The sequence below is a fragment of the Suricata suricatta genome, chromosome 13 (assembly GCF_006229205.1).
Source record: "Suricata suricatta isolate VVHF042 chromosome 13, meerkat_22Aug2017_6uvM2_HiC, whole genome shotgun sequence".
NCBI classification, from domain to species: domain Eukaryota; kingdom Metazoa; phylum Chordata; class Mammalia; order Carnivora; family Herpestidae; genus Suricata; species Suricata suricatta.
The window spans coordinates 89,728,430-89,741,700 of NC_043712.1; the positions used below are offsets into that span (position 1 = coordinate 89,728,430).

General features: G+C 51.3%; 1 protein-coding gene across 3 annotated transcripts in view; it reads left to right on the forward strand.

Moving 5' to 3' along the window:
* Positions 1-13,271, forward strand: part of LOC115275723 (inositol-pentakisphosphate 2-kinase) — a 115,551-nt gene that overhangs the window by 99,728 nt on the left and 2,552 nt on the right. For 2 of the 3 annotated variants that reach the window (XM_029919436.1, XM_029919441.1), the window contains 4 exons: positions 18-108; positions 1,806-1,956; positions 2,472-2,574; positions 12,926-13,005. In XM_029919436.1, coding sequence (XP_029775296.1) covers positions 18-108; positions 1,806-1,956; positions 2,472-2,574; positions 12,926-13,005 — 425 coding nt within the window. Of the gene's footprint in view, positions 1-17; positions 109-1,805; positions 1,957-2,471; positions 2,575-12,925; positions 13,006-13,271 lie in introns of those variants that run through there. The other variant, XM_029919437.1, reaches the window with a different exon arrangement.

Genomic DNA, 13,271 nt, shown 5'->3' on the forward strand with positions numbered 1-13,271 from the left:
TCAGCGGCTGTGACAAGGCCCGGGCCGGCGCCCTGAGGCCGGGGCCTGGGCCGCGGGGCCCGCGCGTCTGCGAAGCCAGCCCTTTCGGCAGGAGCCTGCGCCGCCAAGGTAGGCCTCGCTGGGCGTGGGCGCGCGCGTGGCGTGTCCTGCAGGGGTCCTGCCTGGCCTCACGGAGCTCTCGTGGGCGCAGCCTGGGGCCCGTCAGGCCTCCCCAGAGCTGTCCTCACCGCCTTCCAGCCCGGGCGGGGAGAGGCCCTCGCCCTCCCTGTCTCCTCTTCTATCTGGGTTATAAGTTGCAGTAGACGTTTGGGCTGTAAGGTTTCCCTGCAGGCCCCCCCCCCCCCCGCCCGCAGTGTCTGTGTGTCCTCTGTGGTTTGCTGAGGGCTTTCTGTACATTCTCTTGTCTCGTGGTTGCCACCCTGGAGGTGGGTTTTCTGCGGCTGGTGGAAAACCGAGGCTCTGAGGGTCAGGGTCCCAACAGCTCAGGGCCCTTTGTTGGGGGGCCAGCTGTGACTCAGTGGATGTCTCGGCCTTGAGGTGGCCCCATGGGGGGTTTGGTTTTTTGCTGTGGATGTTCACAGGCTCCTCATTTGTCCCTTTGCCACCCGTCGGCGGGCTCCACCACAGGTCAGGCCTGTGGTTTGTGGAGTCCCAGCCAGGAGCTGACTTTGGAGGTGACGGGAAGGCTCAGAGCAGGCACACTGCTGGCTCCTGTGGCCCCGGGAGGACGGCCGCAGCGCGAGGTGCGGGGCGACCGTGGCCCTGCTCCTTCACGGCCTGCTGACGCTGCTGACGCTGCCGAGCAGCTGCCCGGGCCTGACAGGCGGCCTTTCGTCTGTCCCTGGTGCCACGCTTTCTGTAGCAGAAATGAATGCTGTGGCTTTTTCTTGAAAAAGTGATACCTGATCATTTCAGAAGATTTTGGTAGAATGCTGCCCATACTCAGGCTTTTAAGTAGACAGCGTCTGGAAGGACACACAGACGGACGCTGGCTGCTGAGGCACCTGGGACTTCTCTTCCAGACCTTCCCAGACATGGGCCGACGTAAGCTTGACCCACGGGATGCATGGTCTTAGGACCGATCGTGTTCTACACGCTACTTTGTAACCTGTTATTTCTGCCTAATCACCAAATGGGTATCAGCAGATGGTGTCCTCTGAACTTTTACGGACCCCGAGGCAGGCGATGCGGGGCTCACAGAGCCTGCGGCCTCAGCAGCTGCCCCTGCTGGGTGCGTGTGCTCTCCCCGTCTGCTGTGGCTGAGGGCGTCCCGCCGGCGGCGGGAGGGGTCAGAGGGCAGAGCACTGGGCAGCTGCGGCTCCCCCCGCGAGGACCCAGACCCATCCTGGCGTCTGCTCATGGGACACGGCTGCTCCCTGGAAGGCTGAGGGCTGGGCCGGGGCCCCGTGTTCTCAGGGCTCAGGGTGCCTGCTGAACGGCAGGGACCCCAGGGCACTGTTGTGCGGGACGGACCTCGTGCCCGCACTGACCACGATGACTGCTCCCTGCTGTGGGTGTCTGTAGCCGCTCGGACCGCCACCCTGTGCTTTGCAGACAAGGTCGTGCAGATTTGGTGGCATCGGTATGGGCACTTTAAATTTTGTGCTTGGTTAATCTAGCCTGAGGGCCGTCTCTGCACGGAGACCCGGGTTGGGGCATGGAGTTGGGAGACTCTTGACAGGGAGAAGCAGAAGTGAGACCCAGGGCCCCAGGCCCCAGCGCTCCGTGAGGCAGGGCGTGGCCCAGGCCCCCGCTGTGCTCTGGCCCTGACAGTAAACCTCTTGTTTTCCCGGTGTTCTTGGTAGGAAAAGGCGCCCCGGAGTGCCCGGGGTTACCGAAGGGCTGTCTTCTGTACAAAACCCTCCAGGTGCAGATGTTGGACCTGCTGGACATCGAAGGCCTCTACCCTCTGTACCGGCGGGTTGAGCGGTACCTGGAGGAGTTCCCCGAGGAGAGGTGAGGCCCAGGCCCGGGGCCCCCTGTGCTGCCCGGGCTGAGGGGGCCCCCAGCACTGCTGAGGGGAAGATGGGGCTGGGGGCTGGGGTCGCCCCAGGACTGCCTGCCCAGCCCGGGTTGGGTTCCCGCCGCAAGGGCTGGCCGGCCCTGGTCCCGTCCTGCGGCGGCAGAGTCTGCAGGGGGCAGTGCTGCTCCACGGCCGGCCGGCCGCCCGCCCTCCCCGGGGTCTCCTGGGTCCCCGCCACAGGCTTGTCCCCTGATCTGGACCCCCGCCCCGCCCCCCTCACTAGTGTCTCTGACAGGAAGCCGTTTGTCACAGCAGGAGACCCTCTCGGCTTCCTGGTTCTGGTCCTGCACCTTCTGAAAACTAGCACTTGAGAACGTTTAGTGGCAGGACGGGGTGGGTCCTCTAGATGTTCTTTAAAGGCAGACTTGTGACCGTTGAATTGTTAGCAGTTCCAGAAGCCATTTCCAGGCAGCCTTGCCATCCCGTTGTTTTGTGCTTTCTCCTTCAGAAAAACATTGCAAATAGACGGGCCTTATGATGAAGCGTTTTACCAGAAGCTGCTTGATCTTTCCACTGAGGACGATGGGACGGTGGCCTTTGCACTGACGAAGGTGGGCAGACCCTTCTGGAAACACTGTGTTCCTTTGGTTCCTAACACGAGCTTGAGGCTTTCCTAAGACGTGTGGTTTTCCATCACCTCTCCCCGGCGGTTAAAGCAGAAAAATTGGGATTTAAAAAAATGTGGCTGAGTTTCCCCCCAGGTGGCCTGGGGGAGGTGACAGCCTGGCACCCTAGCTTTCAGGGAGGATTTCGGTTCCTCCTGTTGGCTCCAGGCCACCCGGACCCAGCCCTCCCCCATCCTTGAGGGGCTGTGCGTGGGTGGCATCCCTCCCCAGAACTCAGTCCAAGGGCAGCCTCGAAGGACCTCCCGAGGAGGAGGCCTGGTCCCACTGGGGGACTCTGAGGCTCACTGAACTTGCATAGAAGAAGGCGTGTTTTTGCTCTGACTGAAATGCGGTGTCTCCTCCATTACGAATGTGGCAACAACCACTGTCAGGTCAGCAGGAACCCTGACTCTGCCAAGAGAAACCAGACCTGGTCTCACGGCAGTTGCTGCAGACGCCTTGTGCCTGAGCTTTTGTGGCGCCTGGGTCCTACACTGTTATAACGACATCCCGAGGGGGAGGAGAGGGGCCCGTAGGCCTCACCGCGCCGTCCCGGGTTCCGCTAAATGCCAGCGCGGTCGTGAGTGAGGCCACGAGGGAAGGGCGGAGCGATGACCCTCTGCCACGCGTGCGGGCAGCTGCCCTCTGGGCTCACCTGCTCGGGGCCCCGTGCGCGGACGCTGATGGAGGCGGTCCCCTCCCAAGCGCAGGGTCGGGGTGGGGAGACAGCCAGATACGGAGCCTCTGCACCAGAGGAGTGACAGTCTGCCCTGTGTTGTCTACACCTGGGGGGTGTTGATTTAGGAAGAAGTAACAGTATTGCTTCTCTTTCCAAAAGCGGTATGAAAGACTTCTTTACACGTTACTATAGTTTTCAAAACTGTTACCAAATAAATATGGATTACTTTCCTATTTTGGTTTTTAACTTTGAATGTAAACACAGTCTTGTGGTGAGGGGACCAGGCAGTCACTACCCGCTGCCAGGCTGGCTGAGGCAGGTGCTCCCCGGGCTGGTGCCGGGCCCTCCGCGGAGAGATGGGGCGCTCGGCCACGCCAGGGCCGGGCAGGGAGCCGCGCGGGGAAACACGGCAGCTCCTCACAGACCAAACCCGCACGAACCCGGCCGCCTGGCCTCTCTCCGCTGGACACGTGTCACGGAGGAGGGAGTGCTTCTCACAAGCCCTGAGCACTGGGCACAGTCCAGGTGTCCGCCGGCAGGCGACACGCTGGCAGAGCTGAGCAACACGTGACATGGCCAAACCTCCAGGGAGCCATACGGGGTGACAGAGCCAGGTCCCGAAGGTCACACAATAGGACTGTGTCTAGGACATTCTTTTTTAAAGGTTTTATTTTATTATTAAACAATTTTTTAAATGTTTACTTGTCTTGAGAGAGAGAGTGCAAGCAGGGGAGGAGCAGAGAGAGGAACACAGAATCCAAAGCAGGCTCTGAGCCGTCAGCATGGAGTGCAATGCGGGCCTCAAACTCCCAAATCATGAGACCACGACTCTTAACTGACTGAGTCACCCACGCGCCCCTTAAAGGTGTTAAGTAATCCGTGTACTCAACGTGGGACTTGAACTCTCAACCCTGAGATCAAGAGTTGTGGGCTCTACTGACTGAGCCAGCCAGACGCCCCTCTCTGACATTCTTGAAATGACAAAGATGAGTGGTGGCCGTGGTTTGGGGAGGAGATGGAAGGAAGGTGGGTGTGGCTATAAAAGGTCAAGTCAAGGCATCCGTGCGGCGACGGGTGTGCTGGTGGAGAACACACGTGACCACACTGCACGCGCACAGGCCGGAATGAAATCATGGCGTGCATCGGTGTCCCTGTCTTTGCCGGCTGCTCTGGGAAGGGTACTCGGTGAAGAAACATTGTTTCTTCCACCAGCAGGTGAACCTGAAGGACAGTCTCATGATGAAGGTTCCAGCAGTGAGTGCGCTGGACGGATGTGACTGTGCTCCTGCCCGAGCAGTGCATGTCCGTGGTTAGCAGGGTGCCTTTCCGGAGCTCCTCCCTCCCACCGTCTGGGGTTCTGCCCGCATTAGATGCGCTGGTTGCCAGCACACATTTAACGGAACGTGACTGAGGTCTTGGTGTTGGGATGTAAGGATCTGCCTCTCTCTGGTTTAGAGCGTTAGATTCTGGAAGGTTGGAGTCTGAAGAGGGATGGTTGTGAAGGGAGGCGGTGGAGCAAGTGGAGAACATTCTGATGCCACAGATGAGATCCCTTCAGGAACTTAGTGAGCCTCATCCCTCTGATGAGCTGAGGGACTAGTACCTTCATCTCGATGGTCAGGAAACTGCAGCCCCAAAGAGACCCTTGATGTGCTTGTTTGCAGGGCTGGACAGGTGCGTTAGAGGCTGCAGGGCCTCCGGCCTCCGTCACACGTGCTCAGCGGGCCGTCCGGTTCAGAGGGAGCCCTGGCCGGCACCGCGCGCGTTGACGGGCCGGGGGGGGGGGGGGTGAGCCGGACTGGGCCCCGGGCCTGCGGCTCGCTGACCTCTTTACTTTTACTTGTCGGTTTTTAGGTTCCATTTTTCGCTCTACTGGTTTGGAAGTTACACATTCTGTTCCTGTCCTTCTAGGGATGACTTGTCCAGTGTAGCACTAATTAGTGACTTCGTCACCTGCCCTGCCCCTCCACGCATCCAGCCCGGGGCACCGGGCTCACTCCACGTCTCAGGCAGCTGGTTGTCTGGTGTGCTCCTTGTCTTGTTCTCTCCTAACTTTGCCCAGAGTTCTTGCATCTTAGATCTTTCTTCTGCCGCCTTGTTTTCCTATAATGGGTTTACTGAGATACTACTGACATGTCATACCACTTACCTGTTTAAAGGAACTCTGTGGTTTCCACTGTGTGCGCTACGCTCCCCGGTCAGTTTTAGAGCATTTTCATCACTTCAGAAAGAAGTCTCTTCCCCTCCCCCCACCCCGGCTTTAAGCGACCACCAAGCTGCTTCCTGTCTCTGCGGACACAGCAACTACAGAGCTCTTCGACCCTTGGTACGTTGTGACTGGCTTCCCTCACGAGGCAGGATTTCCAGGTTCGTGGGCAGGTGTAGCGCCCATCAGTACTGCCCGCCTGTTGCACATGAAGAGTACTCCCCTCTACAGGCACATTTCACTTTCCCATGGATCACTGCTGGACGTTGAAGGTTTCCACTTTTGGCTATTATGAATAATGTTGTTATAAAAGTTGGCGGAAAAATTGTGCGGACATGTTTGGATTTTTCTCAGCTACATATGTAGGATCTCCCAGACTGTTTCTGGAGTGGCTGTCCCATTTTACATCCCCACTTAATTAAAAAAAATTTTTTTTAACGTTTATTTTTGAGAGAGAATGAGGGAGGGGCAGAGAGCGAGGAAGACGCAGAATCTGAAGCAGGCTCCAGGCTCCCCGCTGTCAGTCGGCACAGAGCTGGACAGGGGGCTGGGAGTGACCAAGAGCGGTGGGCGAGCAGGACCTGAGCGGAAGTCGGATGCTTAACGGACTGCGCCACCCAGACCCCCCAACCCGTCCGTATTTTCAACCACACTTGTTCTTTGTCCTTTTAATTTTAGCCGTCCTGGGGGGTGTGAAGGGGGACCTCGTTGGGACTTTCATTTCCCACAATAAGAGCACGTTTTCATGTGTTATTGCCCATTTGTATCTCTTCTTTGGAGAAATGTCTACTCAGATCCTTTGCCCACTTGTAGATTCTGTAATTTCTCTTGTTGAGCTATAAGCAACCTGCATATTGTAGGTAGTAGGCCCTGATTAGATACACTATGCAAATAATTTTCTTCGATTCTGTTAGTTGTTTCTCCTGTTTGAAAATGCCCTTTGATGGAAAAATGTTTTTAATTTTGATGAGATTTGATTTATTCATTTTTTTCTTGTTTTCATGCTTTTAGTGTCCTAAGAATCCATTGCTTAAATCCAAGGTCATGGATAGTTTCCTGTTTTCCTCTAAGAGTTTTATAGCTTTATCTCTCATATTTAGTTCTTTGGTCCGTTCCGGGTTAGTCTTCATATATGATGTGAGTAGGGACCCAGCTTCATTCATTCTTTGCCTGAGGAAGTCTAGCTGTCTGGCACCGTTTGTGGCACAGGCTTTTTCCCCCACTGAATGGTCTTGGCATTCCTGCTGAAGTCCACTGACGATGATGTGGGTTTGCTTCTGGGTGCTCAGTTGTGTTCTTTTGATCTATATATGTTTATACTTATACCGGTACCCTGTCTTGATTACTTTTTTTAAAGTAAATTTTGAAATTGGGAAGTGTAAGTTACTCAACTTTGTTATTCTTCTTTAAGATTATTTTTGCTATTTGGAGCCCCTTGTGATTCCATATGTATTTTAGAATCAGCTTGCCAATTTCTGCAAAGCCAGCTGGTTGCTATAGGAATTGAGGTGAATCTGTAGATGACTTTGGTTAGAATGGCCATCTTTACAGTAGTAAGTCTCATAGTTTTTAAAAAAATTTTTAAATTTTTTATTATATTTTAAAAATTAACTGTAATATATTTTTTATTTTTTTCTGTTTACATCTTTTTTTTAATAGTTTATTGTCAAATTGGTTTCCATGTAACACCCAGTGCTTCTCCCCACAGGGGCCCCCCACCATGACCATCTCCACCTTCCTCCCTCCCCCTCTCCCTTCAGTCCATGGTTCGTTTTCAGTATTCAGTAGTCTCCCATGATCTGTGTCCCTCACTCTCCCCTGCTCTCTTTCCCCCTTCCTCTCCCCATGGTCCCCGGCCAGGTCTTTTTTATTAAAAAAAAATTTTTTTAATGTTTTTTATTTATTTTTGACAGACAGAGACAGACAATGTGAGCAGGGGAGGGTCAGAGAGGAAGAAACAGAATCTGAAGCAGGCTCCAGGCTCTGAGCTAGCTGTCAGGACAGAGCCTGACACGGGGCTCAAACCCACAAACCGTGAGATCATGACCTGAGCTGAAGCTGGATGCTTAACCGACTGAGCCACCCAGGCGCCCCTAAAAGAAAAGTTTTTTAATGTTTATTTTTGAGAGAGAAAAAGAGCATGGACGGGGCAGGGCCAGAGAGAGAGAGGAAGACACAGAGTCTGAAGCAGGCTCCGGACTCTGAGCTGTCAGAGCCTGATGTGGGGCTCAAACTCCTGCAAAATGATGACCTGCGCCAAAGTCAGACTCTTAACTGACCGAGCCACCCAGGTGCCTCAATTCCCAGATATTTGATGGTTTGAGATACAAATGATATCTTATAAAACATTTCAGTTTCAGTTGTTTGCTGTGGATAGATAGGGATGCAGTTGGTTTTTCTATTTGACGTTTCATCTGTCAACCTTGCTAAACTCACTGATTCTGTTTCCTTACAGCTTTGGGATTTTCATTTTTTATGTAATCCTATTGTCTATGAAATTGAGTTTTTTGCTTCCCAGTCCTTATGCCTCTTACTTGTTTTGTTTCGCTTAACTGAATATAGTTAATTTGTGACTGTGGGAATCCAAGTCTCCTTCCCATTCTCAAAGAGAAACCTTCTTACCATTAAGTAAGTTGTTTGTTATAGGTTGTTGGGGGGCCTTGCTTTATTTATTTTTTAAATAAATAACTTAGCAAAATAAGGAAGTTCCAGTCTATTCTTAATTTGTTACTTTTTTTTAATAGTTTATTGTCAAATTGGTTTCCATACAACACCCAGGGCTCTTTCCCACAAGTGCCCTCCTCCATCACCAGCACCTCTTTCCCCCCTCCCCCTTCCCCTTCAACCCTCAGTTCGTTTTCAGCATTCAATAGTCTCTCAAGGTTTGCATCCCTCTCTCTCCCCAACTCTCTTTCCCTCTTCCCCTCCCCCTGGTCCTCCATTAGGTCTCTCCTGTTCTCCTGTTAGACCTATGAGTGCAAACATATGGTCTCTGTCCTTCTCTGCCTGACTTATTTCACTTAGCATGACACCCTCGAGGTCCATCCACTTTCCTACAAATGGCCAGATTTCATTGTTAGGTGTTTTTTTTAATCAGGAATGGCGCCTGAGTGTCTCTGTAAGTGTCTGACTTTGGCTCAGGTCATGATCTCACAGTTCTTAGGTTCAAGCCCCTTGAATCCTGTCTCCCTCTCTCTCTACCTCTCCATTGCTCTTTCTCTCTCTCAAAAATAATAAGCACTAAAAAAAAGTTTTTATCAGAAGTGATGTTGAATCTTATCAATGCTTTTTGTTTCAGTTGAGATCATCATAGGACTTTTCCCCTATTTTCTGTTAATATGGTTATCTGTATAATTTATGATGATTTATTATTTTTATATGATACTTGGTTAGGGATTTTGTTTAGGGTTTTTTAGTGAATTTTTTGTAGTGTCATTGTTAGGTCCTGGTATCAAGGGTTTGCCTGCTTCGTAAAACATCTGAAGAATGTTTGCTCATTTTCTGGTTCTCTGTTAGAGGTGAAGTAAGACTTGCATTATTCTTTCCTTAAATATTTTGTAGAACCACAGATTAAACCATCTGGGCCCATAATTATCTTTGCAGACAAATTTTAAAGTAGGATTTTGATCTCAGATTATCATCTTCCTTTCTGAGTTTCGGTAACATATTTTTCTAGAAATTTGTTTCACCTAAAATTTTCAAATTTGGGGGCACCTGGGTGGCTCAGTTGGTCACACATAGGACTCCTGGTTGTGGCTCAGGCCATGATCTTGACAGTTTGTGAATCTGAGCCCCTCATCCAGCTTCACCTGGACAGTGTGGAGTCTGCTTGGGATTCCCTCTCTCTGTCCTTCCCACGCTGTGTGCGTTCTCTCACGAGGAAACAAATAAGCTTTCTAAGGGAAAAATGTCAAGCTTTTTATAATATTCTTTTATCTTTAAATGAATGCCCTTTTATTCCTGATGTGTGGTGTCTGTTTTCTGTTTTAGTCCATCCCATGAAGAGTGTCATTTTTATTTTATAAAAATTAACTTAAGATTCCTTAGTGTCCTGTATGATTATTTCTTATTTCAATACCTTCTGCTTTTTAACTTCCTTTCTTATGTCTTTGGATAGTTTGTCCTTTCTATAACTTCTGACATGAATGCTTACCTAATTAAGCTTTTAGACTTTTTTTCTAATATATGTATTTCACACTATATATTTTCCGGTAAACATGGCCTTGGCTACATTCCACAAGCTGTATTTTGCATACCATTCAATTAAAATATATGCTGATTACTGTTAAGATTTCTCCTTTGACCCATGTAAGTATTTAGAAGGGAATTAATTACCAAACACATGGAGATTCTCATTATCTTTTTTGTACTGATTACTAGCAACACTGCATGATGGCCAGAGAACATAGTCTATGTGGTCCTGTGAAATTTGGTGAGATTGGCTTTTGACCCTTTCAGGTGTATGGTGATTTGCTGTTTCGTAGATCAATTTATTTGAAAAATGGTTCTGCGCATATTTGAAAATAGCATATTCTCAAATTGCTGGGCTCAGGGTTTTAGATCTTCCTATTAGGTCAGATTAATTGTGTCATTCAGATCTTCCATAACCGTACTTTACTATCTGCTTCTTCCGTAAGAAGAATTTTTGAAATTTTACAGAATAACTATGGATTTTTCTGTTTGTTACTTTATGTCTTTGTATCTAACACATGGTTTGGCTTTCTATCCTTAATGACATTTTGAGGACTTATACTTGGGTTTAAAACTTTTAATTAAAAAATTTTTAATGTTTTTATTATTATTTTTGAGAGAGAGAGAGCGCGTGAGCAGGGGAGGGTCAGAGAGAGGGGGACACAGAATCTGAAGACAGGCTCCAGGCCCCGAGCTGTCAGCACAGAGCCTGATGCGGGGCTCGAACCCACGAACCGTGAGATCATGACCTGAGCCGAAGGCAGATATTTACTGACTGAGCCACCCAGGTGCCCCTAAAACTTTTAATTTTTAACCTGTCTTAGGTTTCTTTTTCTCTCCTCTCTTACAATCTTTTGGGTTATTATTTTTTTATCATTCCATTTCCTCACTCTATTAAAAGTTATAGAGTTTTTTTGCTTCTCTCTTAGTGGCTATCCTAGCCTTTGCAGCAAGCGGTGGACTTCTGAAAGACAAATGTCTGGTACCTTCACTCGGGTTTCGGACAGCGCCAAATTCTCAGAGCATGTTGTCCTTTCTTTCTGACTCACATCCTGCTGCTGCGCGCGCCGCTGTTTTAAACCCCAGGAGACGTTACTGCCGTTCTATGCCCTCACATGTCCCTCTGGTTCTCCGTTCCGCCGTGCGTCCCGGAGCTTTGGTCCGGGAGGATTCTGTTGTCTGAAGGACACCGTTTGACGTTTGCTTTACGTTGGTCTGCTGGTGACTCATTCTTAGTGTGTGTTTGGTGATGTGTGTAACTGATTTTTTGGGGGAGTCGTTCTTGAGTCTGTGGCCTGATGTCTTTCCTCAGTTTTGGAAAATATTTGGCCTCAACGTCTTCAAATTTGATTTGTGCCCATTTCTTTGTTACTTTCCAGGCTTCATTTTGGATATTTTGGGGGGAATTTTCTAGTTTAGCAACTCTCTTGAGTTTTTTTCTAACCTGTTAAAATCACCTGTTGAGTTCTTAATATCTGTTATATTTTTTCAGTTCTAGAATTTACGTATGGTTTACTTTTGTAGTCTCCAGCTCTCAAGTTCCTGGTTTTGTCTTTCATTCTTCGAGCGGAGCAGCATGTCCGACGCGTGCAGGGGTTGGGGAGTCCGGGTGCGTCTCTGCGGGGCTGTGGGGGCTGTTTTTGCAGGTTCTCACCCATGTCGTCTTGTGTTGTGCCTAGATATTTTAACTTGTGTGTCCGTAACTGTGTTTGCCAATCACTTAGAAATAATGCAAGGTCTACAATAGTGCTCTCTTCCAGGAAGGATCTTGGGTTTGCTTCTGCTGGGGGCCAGGGAAGCCTGAGCAAGTCAGGGTCGCCTGCCCCTAGTTGTGGTAACTGAGCTCCTTGAAGCCGGGCTGCAGGTCCTGGACGGCTGCCAGCCCGTGGCCCCCTCAGTGTCAGGGTGCAGCTCGGGGTTCATCGTGGTTACTGTCGCTGCAGGTCGGTGAGCGTCCCTCTTGGCCAGCCCTGCAGAACTGTCAGCCCTGTCTCAGGGCGACAAGGACCCAAATGCCTGTCTCTCCCTGGTTCTGTTCACGCGGTCGGCGGACGTTTCCTTCCTTTTGTCCGGCTTCGTCTGGCTGCACTCAGCGGGCCGGCTGGCCCTGATCGCACAGTCTGGCATTACGTGAAGTCAGCGCCTGGCTCTTCCATTTTGTCTGAATAAATGTGTTTTGTGCATCTTGTGTGTAAAGAATGTTTGCTGTAATTTGCATTTTCTAGGTTAGTAGTAAGATTGAGCATCTTTTCATGTATTTATCTTTCTTTCCTCTGTTTATTGGTCCACATCTTGGGAAGTTTCCTTTTCCATCTGGATCTAGCGCTTTAGGCTTTGGTGCTGGTCATCGTACCTGCTGCTGCTCTTTCACATCGGTGTTAGGACAGTGTCCTAGGGGCACTTTTCATCTCTGGGTGTTCAGATCTATCAGTCTTCTGGCTTGTCTTGTGATGAGGACACAAAATATTTTATATGTTTTAAAAAATGTTTATCCCTTTAATTCTTTTGGATTGAATCTCTTGTGTATTTTGCGAAATGCCTGACTTCTTAGCCAAACACGCTGAGTGTAGAAGAGGTTCTGCACGCCTAGAAAGAACCACCAGCAGCTTGAGGCGTGCTGGGAACGGGCTGTTTTCCAGGGCGGTCCTCCTAGTGTGGGACGCGGAGGAAGGGCTCCTGGGGAGGCCAGCCCGTCCTCCGCCAGCGCATGATGGTGACGCCGCTGGCCACCTGCGAGGGCCGCCTCCTTCTTTGTAACTAGTTCGCTCTTGTGAAAGCGAGAGCCACTCAGTCTCCGAAGCTCGGACGGTACCGGGAGAGTCCAGGCAGCGCGGGGCAGGTGCCCACGTTCCACACAGGCCCTGTTCCGAGCCTCCCCGGGCACACAGGCCTGACGAGCTGTGGCCCGGGCGGCCGTGGCTGCGGGCTGCTGCGGGCACGTGTTCATGCCCGGGGTTTAGAGCCACGGCGCCATCGCGGGGACAGCTGCCTCGTCCGCAAGCTGGGACGCCGGCCTGCCTGCCGGGGGGGTCACGCGGACAGCCAGCTGCCCTCCATCCCTAGCGTCTCTCACAGTGGACATCTACCAAGTGGTGCTCGCCCAGTGTGGCCAACACTCGTGCTCCCGAGGTGGGGCCCACGTGCCGCCTGCAGAGAGGTCCAGGCAGGCAGGGCCGGCCGAGGGTCCCTGCGCGCCTGGAGCTGACCTCTCTGTCCCGCAGGTGCAGCAGTACCGGGTGGCCATGACTGCAAAGGACTGCTCCGTCATGATCGCGCTGTCTCCCTGTCTGCAGGACGCCAGGTGAGCTGCGTGCCGCGCAGCCGGTGCGGGGTGGCCCCGCGCGTGCAGGGCCCTGGCTCCTCTCCAAGGCGGGTTGACACCTCAGTGCCTCACCACGGCTTGCGGACTCCTGCCTCTGCTCTGTAAGCTCGGGGCACAGCTGGACAGACACGTAGGGAGACGAACGTAAAGGCTGTCTTATTAAAGGTCACTAGGACTTTCTAAGAAAATACTCCAAGGACCTAGAAGCAGCTTGGATCCTGTGGTGCGCATTCCCCTCTCTCAGA